This window comes from Onychostruthus taczanowskii, unplaced genomic scaffold, assembly GCF_017590055.1.
Source record: "Onychostruthus taczanowskii isolate IOZ18803 unplaced genomic scaffold, ASM1759005v1 scaffold38, whole genome shotgun sequence".
NCBI classification, from domain to species: domain Eukaryota; kingdom Metazoa; phylum Chordata; class Aves; order Passeriformes; family Passeridae; genus Onychostruthus; species Onychostruthus taczanowskii.
Window position 1 is genome coordinate 4636681 of NW_024501237.1, and position 14896 is coordinate 4651576.

The window sequence follows — 14896 nt, forward strand, 5'->3', positions numbered from 1 at the left end:
ATTTGCTGGTAGTCTTCTCAACTCCAGCTGCAAAACCAGTTGGATTTTTTCCTAATGAGATTGATACGTTGCCCTTTCTCTGAATCTCTGGAGTTATGTGAGACAAGCTAAGCAGTTTGTTGAAGACACAAAACAGAAGAGGTCAGGGGAAACACTTTCACTGTGCTGAAACCGGTACACAGAGTCCTCAATGATGGTGAAAGTGTCTCTAAAAGATGATAATATCTTGGTCTAAAGAACTGCATTTTATCACTCTTCCCAGTAGCCGAGGTCAGCTGCATTTGCAACTACAGTTTTTGCTTAATTCTGTGAAAACTTCCTCTTCCATGTTACTTTCCTGAACACCATAAAAGCAGGAACCACTAAATATAATTTTTTAATTTATCTTAGTTTAAGACAAGATATCAACTGAGCTTTAGACACCTAGAAGATTAAAGACAAAACAAAGGTTCATTTAAAAAATCAGCAACAGTAAAAACAACAAACAACGTGGATCAGTAATTACTAATAGTTAATACTACTTGTGTGGGTTGGCAGTAAAAGAAGCTGTTATAAAGGCTGTCTAGGAATAGATTTTTAACAGCATAGTAAATTTGATAATTTCATTACATTTATTTCATGTAATAGTAAATACAGTTATGCTTGGAATCATGTATTATGAATTTGAATAACAAATGCGTGCTTTATTGAGATCAAAAATGTACTTTTTTGCTTTGTTTCATTCTGGTTTGGTTTTGGATGGGTTTTTGGGGTTTTTTTGTTTGTTTGTTTGTTTGTTTTGTTTTGTTTTTGGGGTGGTTTTTTCTTTTTTTTTTTTTTTTTATATAAAGGTCAAATAATCCCAGGAAAGGAATTGGGTCTTAACAATGTTTAGAGAACATACAAGAGATTTAAGAGTTGCCTTCAATAAAGCACTCCATAAAGTGCACATGGTCTTTAATAACAGCCTTTCCAACTCTTCAATGTTTTTTTTTCCAACAAGTTACCATGAAGATGATTCTTGACAAAGCTAATCATTAATACTAAGCATCTATGACCAAACTGTAAAGAATTTTTTTAGTAGTATATGGATAATTTAGTGGCTTATCAGCATTTATTGAACTTCACAGCAACCTGAGATTTTGAATTAAACTTTCTACCTGATTTGCAAACAGTAGGCTCCTTGTGATTCTCTGCTGAACATGTATGTTCCTTCAAATATCCTGTGCTTTGACACTTCATTTAACTGAGATGACTTTCTAGAAGTAATAAAATACTGCTAATCCAGTCGATCCAGTTGCTGGTTTTTCCTGTTCAAGATTTATCAGATGATTTCAAACATTTTACAGAAGCATACTTTTAACAATGCAAAACTGAAAAAGTTCAAAATAATTTCCTACATGACTTAGTGCCAGATATTTTAATTCACATTTTCTATTGTTCTCTTCAGTCTGCTTTTGCAGTTTTAGGATGACATATTTTTGCATCTTATTTAGGAAGGTTGACTTTTTTATTCAGAAGAAACCCATATATGTTTAGAAAATAATTTCTGTGGTACAACCAGATGACAGCTTGCCAGGAAATGAGAAACCTGAAATGATTCCACAAAGGATTCAAAATTTCACGAACTTGCTATCATGAAAGAAGGGATGTTGAAACTCTTTCCTGTACAAGCTGTTCCCTGTGATACACTTTTTTCCCCCTCATTGTGAGAAAATATCATCAGGTATAAGTGAACTTTCCACTTTTTCTGCACAGACTTTTTTGCATGTCTGTCTTGACAGAAGAATAGTAATGGGAAGCATAGGAATGATAGAAAATGCCTCACTCTTATTATCCTTGTAAATGCAACTAAAAATGTATTAGCAAGTAAATGTATTAGCAAATGTATTTGTCCTTGATGGATCAAAGAAATTTTCACTCAGGAGCAGTTTCTGTTTACGGATCCAGCATTTTTGAAACTCTCACACACACAGTTTTACCGATTGTTTCAGAGCCTGATCCCGGCCAGCCCCGGGGCAAATGCAAAGAAAAAGAAGTTTATTTAATCAGATTTCCCACGGAAATCTGATTTTGCTCATGGATCTTCTTCCGTCTGGTGGGATCAGGTAGAGACCCTTGCTGAGAATCCTGCATGCCATTAGCAGGCAGCTACAGCAGTGGGTTCCGGGGAGGAACTGTGGATTTGGATGAGTCCAGCGAAGCAGCTGTGCTCAGTTTCAGCGAGGAAAGAGTTAAGGAGCTCCGTGTTCCCCTGTGCCCGGGAGGCAGCCTTTGTGTTTAACATTGGCAGGGGCTCAGTTCAGGCTGGAGGTTTGTTTTAATTGGGGGAGGGGGCAGTGAAGAGGGGACGCTCCGACTTCTTCAGTCTGTCTCTTTCGTTCACTGATTTAGCGGAGGTGGGGATTTTCAATTCCACCCAGTCAGACGCAGGCAGGAGGATCTGGTAAGACTACCCCAGGAAAAGCCACTCCGAAGAAATTCTCCGAGGCGGCGGCGGCGGCGCCGGCAGCCCCAGCATGAGGGTGAGCCGGGCGGGGAGCGCGGCGGGGGGAAGTGCGCGGGATGCTGCGGGAGCCCCATCCCCATCCCACGCCGGGAACAGCCCGGCCCGAGCCGCGGGCACCTTCCGCACCGCTGGAAACGCCCCGGACAGGGATTCGGGGCCGGTGGTGCACCTCTGTGTGCGGGTGTGAGCGTGTGAGAGAGAGGGAGGGAGGGAGGGAGGGAGAACAAGAGACGGGCACAAGGCAGCTTGGGGGAACTGTTATTCCATAAAGTTCAACAATGTATGGATCTTGCCAGAGGCTCTCTATATACGCTGCAGGGCAGGCAGCACTGGTTTGCCAGTGCATGCTGGAATTGATCCTTCGCTGGCGGAGCAAGGAGCGTGTTTCCTCTAGACTTGGAGAAGGAGCAGTGGGCTGCTTCCCCGGCAGCGCTCGCTGGGAACAGCCCAGAGAATCCCCCTTGCCGGCGTTGTTCCCTTCAGTGCCTTCCTGCCCTGCTCCGCTTCATTTGCTCCTGTTCACATCTCAGCTGCCTTACACTCATCAAGCACTGTTAACGTTTTAGCTGGTCTTTGGAACAATTTCATTTCCACTAGTACGGCCTCTTCTTGCGAACCTCGGCATGGGAATTTTTTTTGTTTGATACTCCAGGCAAGTCAGGAATTCAGTTCCCTGCATCCGCGGCTGTTCCTGCAGCACTGCCGGAGCACAGGCACAACACAGGCCGGTGGCTCCCACATTAACAGAGCACCCTCACACCCTCCAGGTACCCGGGCTGCGTGTGTGAAGGACAGTCCTAGATTACCTTATGACAGGAAGTTATCAGAGATGCCAGTGTGTTCCTCATACAAGCCAGGCTGCATGTTATATTCTGCAACAAGATAAACACTTTAAAAATATTCACAGAGGAATGAAGGGCTGTCAGGAACCGATAAAAAAGTACCCTTAGTAGTTTGCCTATTAAAAACTTTCTCGTTTTGCTTCTTAGGGAAAAGTTTCTTTCGGGAGAGGGAAGAGGGTAATTGGCAATTTTGTTCCCAGCCATACTGCCACCATGTTTATACGATACATACATCAAATTTTCACAAAAAGGGTCACAAAGTAAGGACAAAACTAATACAACTAATAACTATAAACTAACAAAATATAGGGTTATGGTTTCTATTCATAGCTTTATCACATTTACTTGGGAAAGCCATTAATAGTGATACATGTTTCCCATTTCTAAACTGAGGAACTGTAACCATAGAAAATAATACAAGTATTAATCCTTGCCTGAAAAGAATTACAGTCAAGCATCTCTGTTGTTTCTGGTAAGATTTAGAAACCTAAAGTGAAAACACTTGCACCATGCTGCTGCTACGTGCCCTGAGATACCGTCATAACCAGCATTTAATTTAATTAAATAAAGGATTTACTATTTAGTATGTTAAACTTGGAAATTAACTCCATGGGAACTTGCAGTTGGCCAGTTCCTGAACTCAAATACAGCAGTACAAGGATTGAAAGGTGGATCCCTGGTCTGTGAGGGACAGCACTCTGCATGCCAGATAGGAATACTCGGGTTAGCATCGCATCTGCTGCTCTACAGAGATACACACACACTTCCACAGACCACATACAACAGGAGCCTGCAATGCTAGTAAATATTTATACTCTGCCTGCTCCAGAAGTACTATCAGTAAATTTTCTCCCTCCTTCTCGGGTAAACGTCTTGCTATAAACTCTGATTTAACAGCCCCAGAGGGAATGAAATTAGGATTCATTTATTTAAAAGGATCCTCCCAAATACTTCAGATGAGTCCCTGGAAATCAGAAAGTTATAAATACTTTATTTGCAACTCTTCTTTTGTCAACACTGCAGCACTTTGTCTTGTTTTGCAGACATAAACCATGTAAATGAAAAAATCTTAATCTTAAATTAAACCAAGGCTTCAGGAAAATGGATTTAAATGGCATCCCTGGTTTCACTGGAGGTTTGGTATCTACAAACCCAGTGGCAGTGGTTACACACAGGCAGTGTCACACTTACTAGGGCAGGATTCTATGATGCTTTCTTCCCTACCTGGAACTGTCATGAGTTGTTGCTTAGAATACTAAACCAAGTATTTTTTTTATCCTTAAAGAGCTTAATATTTTATTATTAACTTCACTGTGGCTAAACACTGAGCATGAGTTGCAATTACATTCAGAACCAGATGACAGAGTTTGAAGGTATTTTCCCGGCCAGAGGTCTGTCCTAGGGCTATAAAATCTTCCTCCTAATATTTAGGGATTTTGGATCTGGTCTGGATTTTGGATCTGGTCCAGATTTTGATTTGAAATACATGTCTTATCAGTTTTCATTTGAAATCCAAGTAATAAGTCAGACAAAAATAATATAAATCTAATTGTTGTAGTTCCTCAAAAATACTTGGAAAATTGGTGAATTTACTGCTTTTAATTTTTAATGTAGTGCTTTTACCTTTAGTTTTCAAAGAAAAAATAGTAAGTTCTTTAGCTAAAATACCATTCAGCAATCTCCAAGACATGTCAACTGCAAGACTATATTTTAAAACAAAATTTCATCCCCCTTATTTTTTCCATCCCTATACAAATTGTGTCTCAGCAGGGTTTTGTGGTATCTTATTTGCATAAGGTATCATTTAAGGAATTTTTTGTGTTTGCCTCTTGCCAGACGGGTAATGGGGGTAATCTAGATTTCAGAGCAGCACAGTGAGTATAAACAGGTGTTTATACATATATGCTGCAGAAGCTGAACGTTCCCTAAGTGAGAAACAGGATGTGTTAGACTACCTGTTGTACTGATTATGTGGGTATTTTCCTTTTCTTTTTTTGCTTACAGTTTCTCTCCACAGGTGAAAAAGTGAGAAGTATCTCACTGAAATACTAAAGAAAAAAGCAAAACACTTGTCCCACTGAATTTGCTCATTGGGGACTTCAGGATGGAAGCCCTGTGTTTAAGAGTTTCCTTGCTGCTGCTGGTCCCGGGATTTGTCCTCAGTGACAGCTCTGACAGAGACGTTTCCAACAGGAGTGACTCGGGAAACCCCCTTTCCACCTTCTCAGGGATCGAATCCAGCATTCTCCTCACCACCATGCAGCCCCCGGTGTCCAACCAAACTGTCAAATGCTCCCAGCAGACTAAGATTGCTGAAACTTTCAAATACATTAACACCGTGGTATCCTGTGCTATTTTCATCATTGGGATGGTTGGGAATGCAACTCTGCTGAGGATCATTTACCAGAACAAGTGTATGAGGAACGGCCCGAACGCGCTGATAGCCAGCCTGGCACTGGGAGACCTTATCTACATCGTCATTGATATCCCCATCATCGTCTACAAGGTAGGACACCACCACCCATTCCAGCTGCAGTTCCTCGCCAGCTCCCTGGCTGTTCTCTGTGCTTCCTCCTCTATTTAGTGCTCTTTTGTCAATTAATGGTGCACTTAAGGAAACAATACAACTCCTTTTTGATCTACAACAAACCCCTTGCTCTCAGGTCTCATCTCCATCAAGAAAAAATGTATCATCTCCCATTAAAGATGATGTAGCTCTTAGCTCCTAACCCAAGTGTGGCCTTGGGCATTTCACAGGAGCTCTTCATTTCTCATAGCTGCTACAGCTAGCAAAAGAATTTATGAGGGAAGACTTTTTATAAACTGTTCTCCTCTTTGATGAACTAGCTGCTATTTTTATATTATCCAATCCTTACTTTATATTTTTACAGAAAATACTCCCTGTGATATGCAGGCTTCATAGTATGACTTTGAAGGGAGAGATTACATCAGTTAAGTTGAGCCTTAAGGTTTTCATTTAATATTCATTAATAGCAGAGTCTCAAAATTATTCCAATTATATCACAGACCATTTCTGAAATATTAAATTTCATCTGGATTTGTCAAAGTGCAAAAAGGCTCCTCAGCAATTCTTTTATCCAGTATAAACTTATCTTGTCCCAGTGTTTTGATTTGCCAATTTAATTAAACAAAGCCATTAAAGCAGTGCTTTTTCTGATGCAGTTTATGTTTACAAATATAATTCAAACCAGAACATGCTTGAGTGAACAGAACTGAGCCCTTTTTTAATACATTTCATTGATATTAACTTAGAATCATCTTAGAAAATCATCAAAGAATTTTGTAATCTTATACCTGTCTCTTTGTGGACCGTACACAGGTGCATAGCTGATAGGATATTTGACTTTTTCTTTCTTTTTTCAGTAGAAACATTAAGTGTTTCTGTTTGTAAATAAAACACTAAGTCATATAATATATATGTCATATAATTAAGAAAAAACATTGTTCACAATTTCAGCCCTTAAAGATTCAAATTACTTTTATTTACATGTGTTTTAAATGAAACATTTTAATGCATGGTTTTATAATAACTGGTGCCCTGTGGTTTCAAACTGGATTTTAAAATTAAGGAAACAATGACTTTAAAACATGCCTTTTGCATGTTTATAACACTGACATCATAACTGCATTATAACACAGGTATTCATAGGACAAGATCATAAAATTTGAATTAATTAATGGGAAAAAATTCTGTGTGCATGTATTACATTTGTACAGAGGCACTGGGAGTCTGTTATTGTCTACCCAACGAGGAGGAAGAGGTGGACAACTTATTCTATAAGCAGCTGGAGAATGTTTCAGGATCACCAGCCCTTGTTCTTGTAGGTGACTTTAACCTACCAGACATCTGCTGGGAACTTAACACAGCAGAAAAGAGACAGTCCAGGAAGTTCTTAGAGTGTGTGGAGAACAACTTTTGTCACAGTTGGTGAGCGAGCCCACCAGGGGAGGGACTGTGTTAGACCTGTTGTTTGCAAACAGAGATGGGCTGGTGGGAGATGTGGTGGTTGGAGGCCAAGTGGGGCAGAGTGATCATGAAATTATAGAGTTCTTGATATTTGGTGAAGGAACATCAATAAGACTTTTACATTAGACTTCCAGAGGGCAGACTTTGGCTTATTTAGGAGACTTAATCAGAGAGTTTCATGGGAAGCAGCCCTCAAAGAAGTTCAGGAAAGGTGGGCATGCTTCAAAACAGAGACCTTGAGGGCCCAGGAACAGACTGTCCCTGTGTGCCGAAAGGTGAGTCGACAAGGCAAACGTCCAGCCTGGATGGGCAACGAGGTTTTGAAGAAACTTAGGAATAAAAAGAGAATGTATCATCCTTGGAAGGAGGGTCAGGTCTCTCAGGAAGTATTAAAGGGGTTTGCTAGGGCACGTAGCAAAAAAGTTAAGGGAGATCAAAGCTCAGCTCAAACTTAATTTGGCAACTTTGGTAAAGGATAATAAAAAATGTTTTTACAAATATATTAACAGCAAAAGGAAGAGTAAGACCAACATTTGTTCTCTACTGGATGCAGGAGGGAACTCAGTAACTGCAGATGAGGAGAAGGTGAAAGTGCTTAACGCTTTCTTTGTCTCGGTCTTTAGTGGGAAGATGTCTTGTCCTCAGGACAACTGTCCTCCTGGGCTGGTAGATGGCACCAGGGAACAGAATGGTTCCCTTGTTATCCAGGAGGAGGCAGTCAGAGAACTGCTGAGCAGCTTGGATGCTCATAAATCTATGGCAGCACATGGGATCCATCCCAGGGTAATGAGGGAGCTGGCAGATGAGCTTGTAAAGCTGCTCTCCATCACTTACCAACAGTCCTGGTTCACTGGTGAGGTTCCAGAGGACTGAAAGCTGGCCAGTGTGATGCCCATTCACAAAAAGGGTGGGAAGGAGGATCCTGGTAATTGCAGGCCAGTTAGCCAGATCTCAGCACCCAGTAAAGTTATGGAGCAGTTTATACTGGGTGTCATCACACAGCACTTACAGGATGGCCGGGGTGTCAGACCCAGCCAGCAGGGGTTTAGGAGGAGTAGGTTGTGTTTCACCAGCCTGGTCCTCCTTTTATGACCAGGTGACCTGCCTGGTGGATGCAAGAAAGGCTGTGGATGTGTCTATGTGGACTTCATCAAGGCCTTTGACACTGTCTCCCACAGCACACTCCTGGAAAAGCTGCAGCCCACGGCTTGGGCAGGAGCACTCTGTGCTGGGTTAGGAACTGGCTGGATGGCCGGCCCAGAGTGCTGGTGAATGGTGCTGCATCCAGCTGGGGCCAGGCACCAGGGTGTCCCTCAGGGCTCTGTGCTGGGGCCAGTTCTGCTCAATATATTTATTGGTGACATGGATGAGGGTATTGAGTCCTTCATTAGTAAATATGCAGATGACACCAAGCTGGGAGCATGTGTTGACCTGTTGGAAGGTAGGAGGGCTCTGCAGACAGACCTGGAGTGGTTGGATGGATGGGCAGAGTCCAGTAAGAGGAAGTTTAGTAAGTCCAAGTGCCAAGTCCTGCATTTTGGCCACAATAACCCCCTGCAGTGTTACAGGCTGGGGACGGTGTGGCTGGAGTACCCAGGCAGAAAGGGGCCTGGGGGGACTGGTGACAGGTGGCTGAACATGAGCCAGCAGTGAGCCCTGGTGGCCAAGGGCATCCTGGCCTGTATCAGGAACAGTGTGGCCAGCAAGGAGCAGGGAGGTCATCCTTCCCTTGTACACAACACTGGTGAGGTCACACCTTGACTGCTGTGTCCAGTTCTGGGCCCTCAGTTTGGGAAGGACGTTGAGATGCTGGAGCGCGTCCAGAGGGGGGAACAAGGCTGGTGAGGGGCTTGGAACACAAACCCTGTGAGGAACAACTGAGGGAGCTGGGGGTGTTTAGCCTGTAGAAAAGGAGACTCAGGGGTGACCTTATCACTCTGTACAAGTTGCTGAAAGGTGGTTGCAGTCAGGTGGGGGTTGGTCTCTTTCTCCAGGCAGCAACTGACAGAACCAGAGGTCACAGTCTCAAGCTGTGTCAAGGGAAATATAGGCTGGATAGCAGGAAAAAGTTTTTTACAGAAAGAGTGATAAAGTTCTGGAATTGTCTGCCTGGATGTGTTTAAAAAAAGACTGGATGTGGCACTCGGTGCCATGGTTTAGTTGAGGTATTAGGGCATGGCTTGGACTTGATGATCTTGAAGGTCTCTTCCAGCCCAGTGATTCTGTGATTCTGTGACATTATCTATGGTGAAATGCAGCACCTGGTTCTGATCTTCCAGTGGTATATATTACAGATAAGTCTTTTAACTTTAACTGGGTTTAATATAACATGAATTTGAAACTAGGGTGACTGTAAATAATAATGGATGTGATTTAATAGGAATTCTAGTTTACACTTTTCAATACTCTGCCTGGGAAGTTAAATTGTCAATTTGTTGATAAGCTATCTGTAGAGTATTTTGGATTAACAAGTTGATGAGAAAGATTAGCTTCTGGATTTGAGATTCTCCTGTCTTCCACAGCTGGGTAAATGCTTTATGGGACATCAGACTGGGGTTCTTAGCTGGACTCAGAGCCTACACAAGGCCAGGCTGGATGGGGCTCTGAGCAACCTGGGCTAGTGGGAAGTGTCCCTGTCCATCCCTGTCCCATGGCTGCGGGGTTGGAACTGGATGATCTTTAAGGTCCCTTCCAACCCAAACCATTCAGTGATTCTATGACTGCACCTCCTATGATGTGTTACAGTTTTCTCCCTGGTCAGTTACCCTTAGGTCTTTATGGATAATTGCTAAGGCAGTGTTGTCACTCTCATGGTATATCTGATAGTACATTTTGAGGAAATATAGCATGAGTTCTATTCAGAGACAAGTTGGAGAAAGAACAAGAATTTTATTTCACAATTTTTTCTAACCTTTCAAGAGCTCTGCTTCTTTTTTGCAAAGAGGAATGGAAATCTGGAATTAATTATGCCTTTCAGAACTGCCTTTTGATGGTCTTCTGAAAATTCTTTGGAAGTTTAGTTGAAAGTAACAAACAATTTTTTTAATATTCTCTTTATTATTTTGCAATATATTTTTCCTATTATTTTTCTCTCACTTCTCTGGAATTCCATAGGTGCACTTGTCTTGGTCTATCTTATGTGATGAGCTGAACCATGGTTCTGATTTGATGAATGAAATTTCCTTAGCCTACATGAGAAATTATTTCTGTGCTGCAGAGAAGTATTGGATAAATAAAGGCTATGAACAAAATCGAAACCCCTTGACAACAATGTCAATTTCCATATGTAAGAAGGCAGAATTAAAATAAACTTTAAAGTTTCATTCTAGCTTTTAGTTATTTTTCAGTTATTTAACTTTCAGAATAAATTACTTATAAATTGCTACATACAACCATCTTGTCTGAGGTTTGCTGCAAGAATTGCAACACAGGGAAGCATTTATGGCTTTATAAGGGGGCTCTGGTAGATCTGATAAGAAATGCAATTATTATTATTATTATTATTATTATTATTATTATTATTATAGTCCATTTTTCATATGAACCATTCAGTAATGTGGATGCTTACATTAGGAGTTGTGTTTAGTTTGTTAAATGCCATTTCTGTTTACACCACTAGGGATCCTAAAATCTGTGTCACCTTTCAGCTCCTCTTGTTGAGTGACAGTGAAGGGTGACCCTGGAAATATCATGACTGGATAATTGAAGTGATAGGCTTTTAAGGAAAAAAAAATTCAAGTGTTTTTATTTTTGTTAGAAAGCAATTTATACCCTTCTGAACTTTATTTTAAAAGAGTCTTTTAGGTTCAGAATAGCCTCATGTTGAACCATATATTCGTATCCTACATATAAGTGGTGTCAAACACTTCATACCTTTCAGATCAGACCTTAATTTTTAGGACAAAAGAGATCTGAAATCAGATTAAACAAGCATTCAGTTGCATGTTAAAATAACAAATAGTAGAGTGTTAAGATGACCACATTGTATAGAAAAAATGTATAATACCTGGAATTATTATTGAATATCAGAAATAGTTATAATCACTTTCCTGAAACATAATGTACTTAACTATTAACTATTTTGATACTACTTTCAAAAGAGAAGTAGATAATGCTGCTGGTACTCAAATCCATTTTTCAAACCCTTAAAAAGAAGCAGCTATAAAATTGTAATAACTGGCAATGTAAGATCCCAGGAGAATTGAGTCCTTTATACTATTATGCGTTTACACAATTAATAAAGATATGATGCTGGGAAAAAAGTAATTATGTAATTTATGTCAACTAAAGATGTGGTCACAGGTGTTTGATGTTTTTAACCTTTCTTTGTGGTACAGTAGGCACAAAAACTCACTCCTTACTTTCTCCAATTACTGTAATTATATAGTGGATTCCCCTTGTTGTTAAGTAGATTGCTTAAGTAATATTTATTGTCCTTTGAAGACATTCTGGATGTATTAAAGCCCCATTACATTTAATTACCACATTATATCCACTTGAAGTATCAAATCAGTATTAAAAATCTTAATAAATTGAGTTTTTCAGGAAAGGTGACAGTTATAAATCCAATCTTAATAGACCAAACTAAGGCAATTTAATTTTCAATCACATTTTTATACCACCGGCTCCCAAATAGTCTCTTCTTTACCCAAAACATACCCACCTCAGACTTTCAAGATGTCAAAGCCTAAAGCCCTGTATCAGTAAAAATTATTTCTTTGCAGGGAAAAGAAGAGCAGAAACAAAAGTTTTATATTCTACACAGCTGCAGAGGTCGGATTAAGGCATTGAAGAAGAGACGGGTTCCTTTTCTTGTATCAGGTGGCATTAGCACATAACTGAAAGCTGCTGATCACCTGCATTACCCATCACTGCCATGTGCATTTTTGAGCAAACAAATTCAGATGCAATGCAAGAAAACTTCTTTAGAGGGCTGCTTTCCATAAAGGCTTTACATTAGCAGTACAGAGGCAGCAGCAGAATACCCACAGCACCACTGTTGGCTTGGCTGCTCTGAGCTCTGGCAAACCTTTATGGCTGTTCCTGCTGCTGCTCTCATGGCTGAAGCGTAGCAGAACAGGAACAACAGCAGGTAGTCACCACAGACACTGCTGGCCACTGCTCTTCCTGAGCTCATGGAGCTTGAACCATTCTAGACCAAGGTTCTCAGCTTTAGAATGGGAAAATTTTAACTGTTATTGGGAAGTTCTCAGCTGTTTCTGCTTCCAGTTTTATGCACTTTAGAGAAAAACATAAAAATGGGTTCTATTTCTGGCCTACATAGGGCTAACATAATCTGCATTGCCTTAGATCAGAATATGCTTAACTCCTTAAACCATTAGTTTACAGAGTAGATGAAGAAAATTAGGCATCTTTTTACCTGTTTCTTTAATAATATTTTCTTAACAATTTTACTGTTATAAAGTGGAAGACATCTACCCAGGAAAAAATCAAGCATTCACTGCTCAGACAGCTCAAGGAGATGTTTTCTTAAATAAAACAGGGGGATTTTCGGTTTGTTAATTGGTATTCATGCTTACTTAGTTGCAACATTATCTAAATCTGAGTAGTCCACCCAGAACATTAAATCTAAATATAGAAGGTACCTGACAGCAAGCAAACAGGTTCATCCATTCTGTCTTTAGTAAAGGAGGACTCAGCCAAAGCATTTCTAGTCATGGGCATTTTTTAGGATCAGAGCACATGTGTAAGTGTCAGAGCAATCCCTTCTGAATCAAAAATTATTTGGCATATCTGAATACCTTCACCAACAGAATTAATAATTATACCTACATGGGGATGCTAATTAGCCACATTGGCACTGATCTTATGTCTGACAGCTGATAGAACAAGTGGCATCTTTTGTGCCAAAGGAGTATAAAGCCAAGAAAACAGCACACAAAAAGGTAAGGGCACTTAGAAAAGATACCCTTCTTTAAAGGCAGAATTTTTCATATGTATAGTGCGTATTTCTCAATAAAGTACCAACACAAGAAGGAAACTCTGAGGCCTCAGAACAACTGCATTCTAGTTTTCAAGAAATTCTTATCAGGGATTCCAAGGAGCAATGAATGCGTAGCCCAGTGTGGTGCAGAAACCCACAGAACCTGCTCCACACAGGACCTATTTTTCAGGTGTATGTCTCCATGTAGTGACCAAACAGCATAAACCCACAGGTAGCACAGGAATTGATCACTGAGTCCTGAAGGGAGAAATTTCCCAAAATGGATCAGGGAATGGAAATCCATCAGGAATATATTCTGTTTACAAACTGCAGCTTCCCAGCATACCAGGGTAGCAGTCAATGCAGAGATTTTGTATTCTAGGTCTTAGTTCAAGATCCACTCTGCCTTTAACTCATGGCTGTTCTTTGGAGAGTGGGACATATGTTCCCACCAATGCACAGCTCCTCCCTCATATTTAACTCCTCATCTCATGCTTGCCTTCTCTGTGGATTTTAAATAGTGTACAGTACTTGGAGACTCTAGGTTTAAGAGAGTATTTTAGTGTGTTTTCTGTCTTTACTTCTCAACCAGCTGAACTCTACTGATAACAAGGAATTGTTTTGATTGTGCATATTCAGAGCTTATGGGTTCTGCAGTAACTTCTTAGAAATCCTGTCACTCTTTTTAGCAACACACAAAAGAAAACACAGCTGGAAGAATAACAAAAGAAATATTATGCCCAGGGATTGAAAAAATTCCTTTCAACAAATCACCATGCACATAAGCACACCTTGCAGCTCATTTCCCTGAAGAAGAGCAACTCAGCCTGAGAAACAGTTTACCTAACAGGATGGGAAGATAGCCAACACCATGGAAAGTAATCCTGCTTTGTAAACAGCAAAAATACCACAGGGGAGATGCCTAGAGTTGTTAGGAATGCTTTACTGCTAAGTAGAATTTTGTAATAAATATAAGCATTTTAACAAGAACCTAAAACTTAGGATTTCTTTTTCTTCCAGTTACTTGAGCCAGAATGTTCAGCTGCAAAACCAGGGCATTTGTTTCCTTACTTTTCAGGATCTCTCCAAGTATAATCTATTTTCCCTTGTGTAAAAACTATACATTCCCTTCCATAGCTGCCTAAGCAGCAGAAAAACACTGTAGGCATTCAGTGAATGGCATGAGACCCTTTGCTACCTTCACCTTTACTCAGCCGGTCTAAGATAAGCAAAATAGCCGAAAAAGCTCTGGCAGGGCAATTCAGAGTAAAAAATGTCTTTGATGGTTCTCATGCATCCTCACATAACCTTTCTTTCTTCCAGGAAGAAAACCAGTCAGTCTTTTATCCACCCAAAGTGGAAAAAAGACAGTTCTTGGTTGTAGCAAAATCAGGAATGTATTTCCTGCAAAGAGGAGTTGAAGAGATAGAGTGTGTTTTCTCTACCATGCCAGGGCTGTCAATCTAAGTATAAGGAAATAAACAAATTATCCCAAAGCTGCGAGAAGCTTGAACAATCCTCTCACCATATACTCAGTACTGATCTTATGCCCTGCATTATAAAGGCTACCCTCGTTCTTTGTTTTCCTCTACTCTTTGTTTTCCTCTAGTTACTGTCCTTTCAAAATCTGAGGC

General features: G+C 40.5%; 1 protein-coding gene across 3 annotated transcripts in view; it reads left to right on the top strand.

Annotated features, from left to right (window-relative positions):
- The first annotated feature begins 2274 nt into the window (after positions 1-2274).
- Positions 2275-14896, top strand: part of EDNRA (endothelin receptor type A) — a 33160-nt gene continuing 20538 nt past the window's right edge. Inside the window, exons 1-3 of one of the 3 annotated variants that reach the window (XM_041412135.1) lie at positions 2275-2504; positions 3141-3255; positions 5348-5836. In XM_041412135.1, coding sequence (XP_041268069.1) covers positions 5435-5836 — 402 coding nt within the window. In that variant the 5' untranslated portion in view covers positions 2275-2504; positions 3141-3255; positions 5348-5434. Of the gene's footprint in view, positions 2505-3140; positions 3256-5334; positions 5837-14896 lie in introns of all 3 variants that reach the window. The other 2 variants (XM_041412134.1, XM_041412133.1) reach the window with 2 other exon arrangements.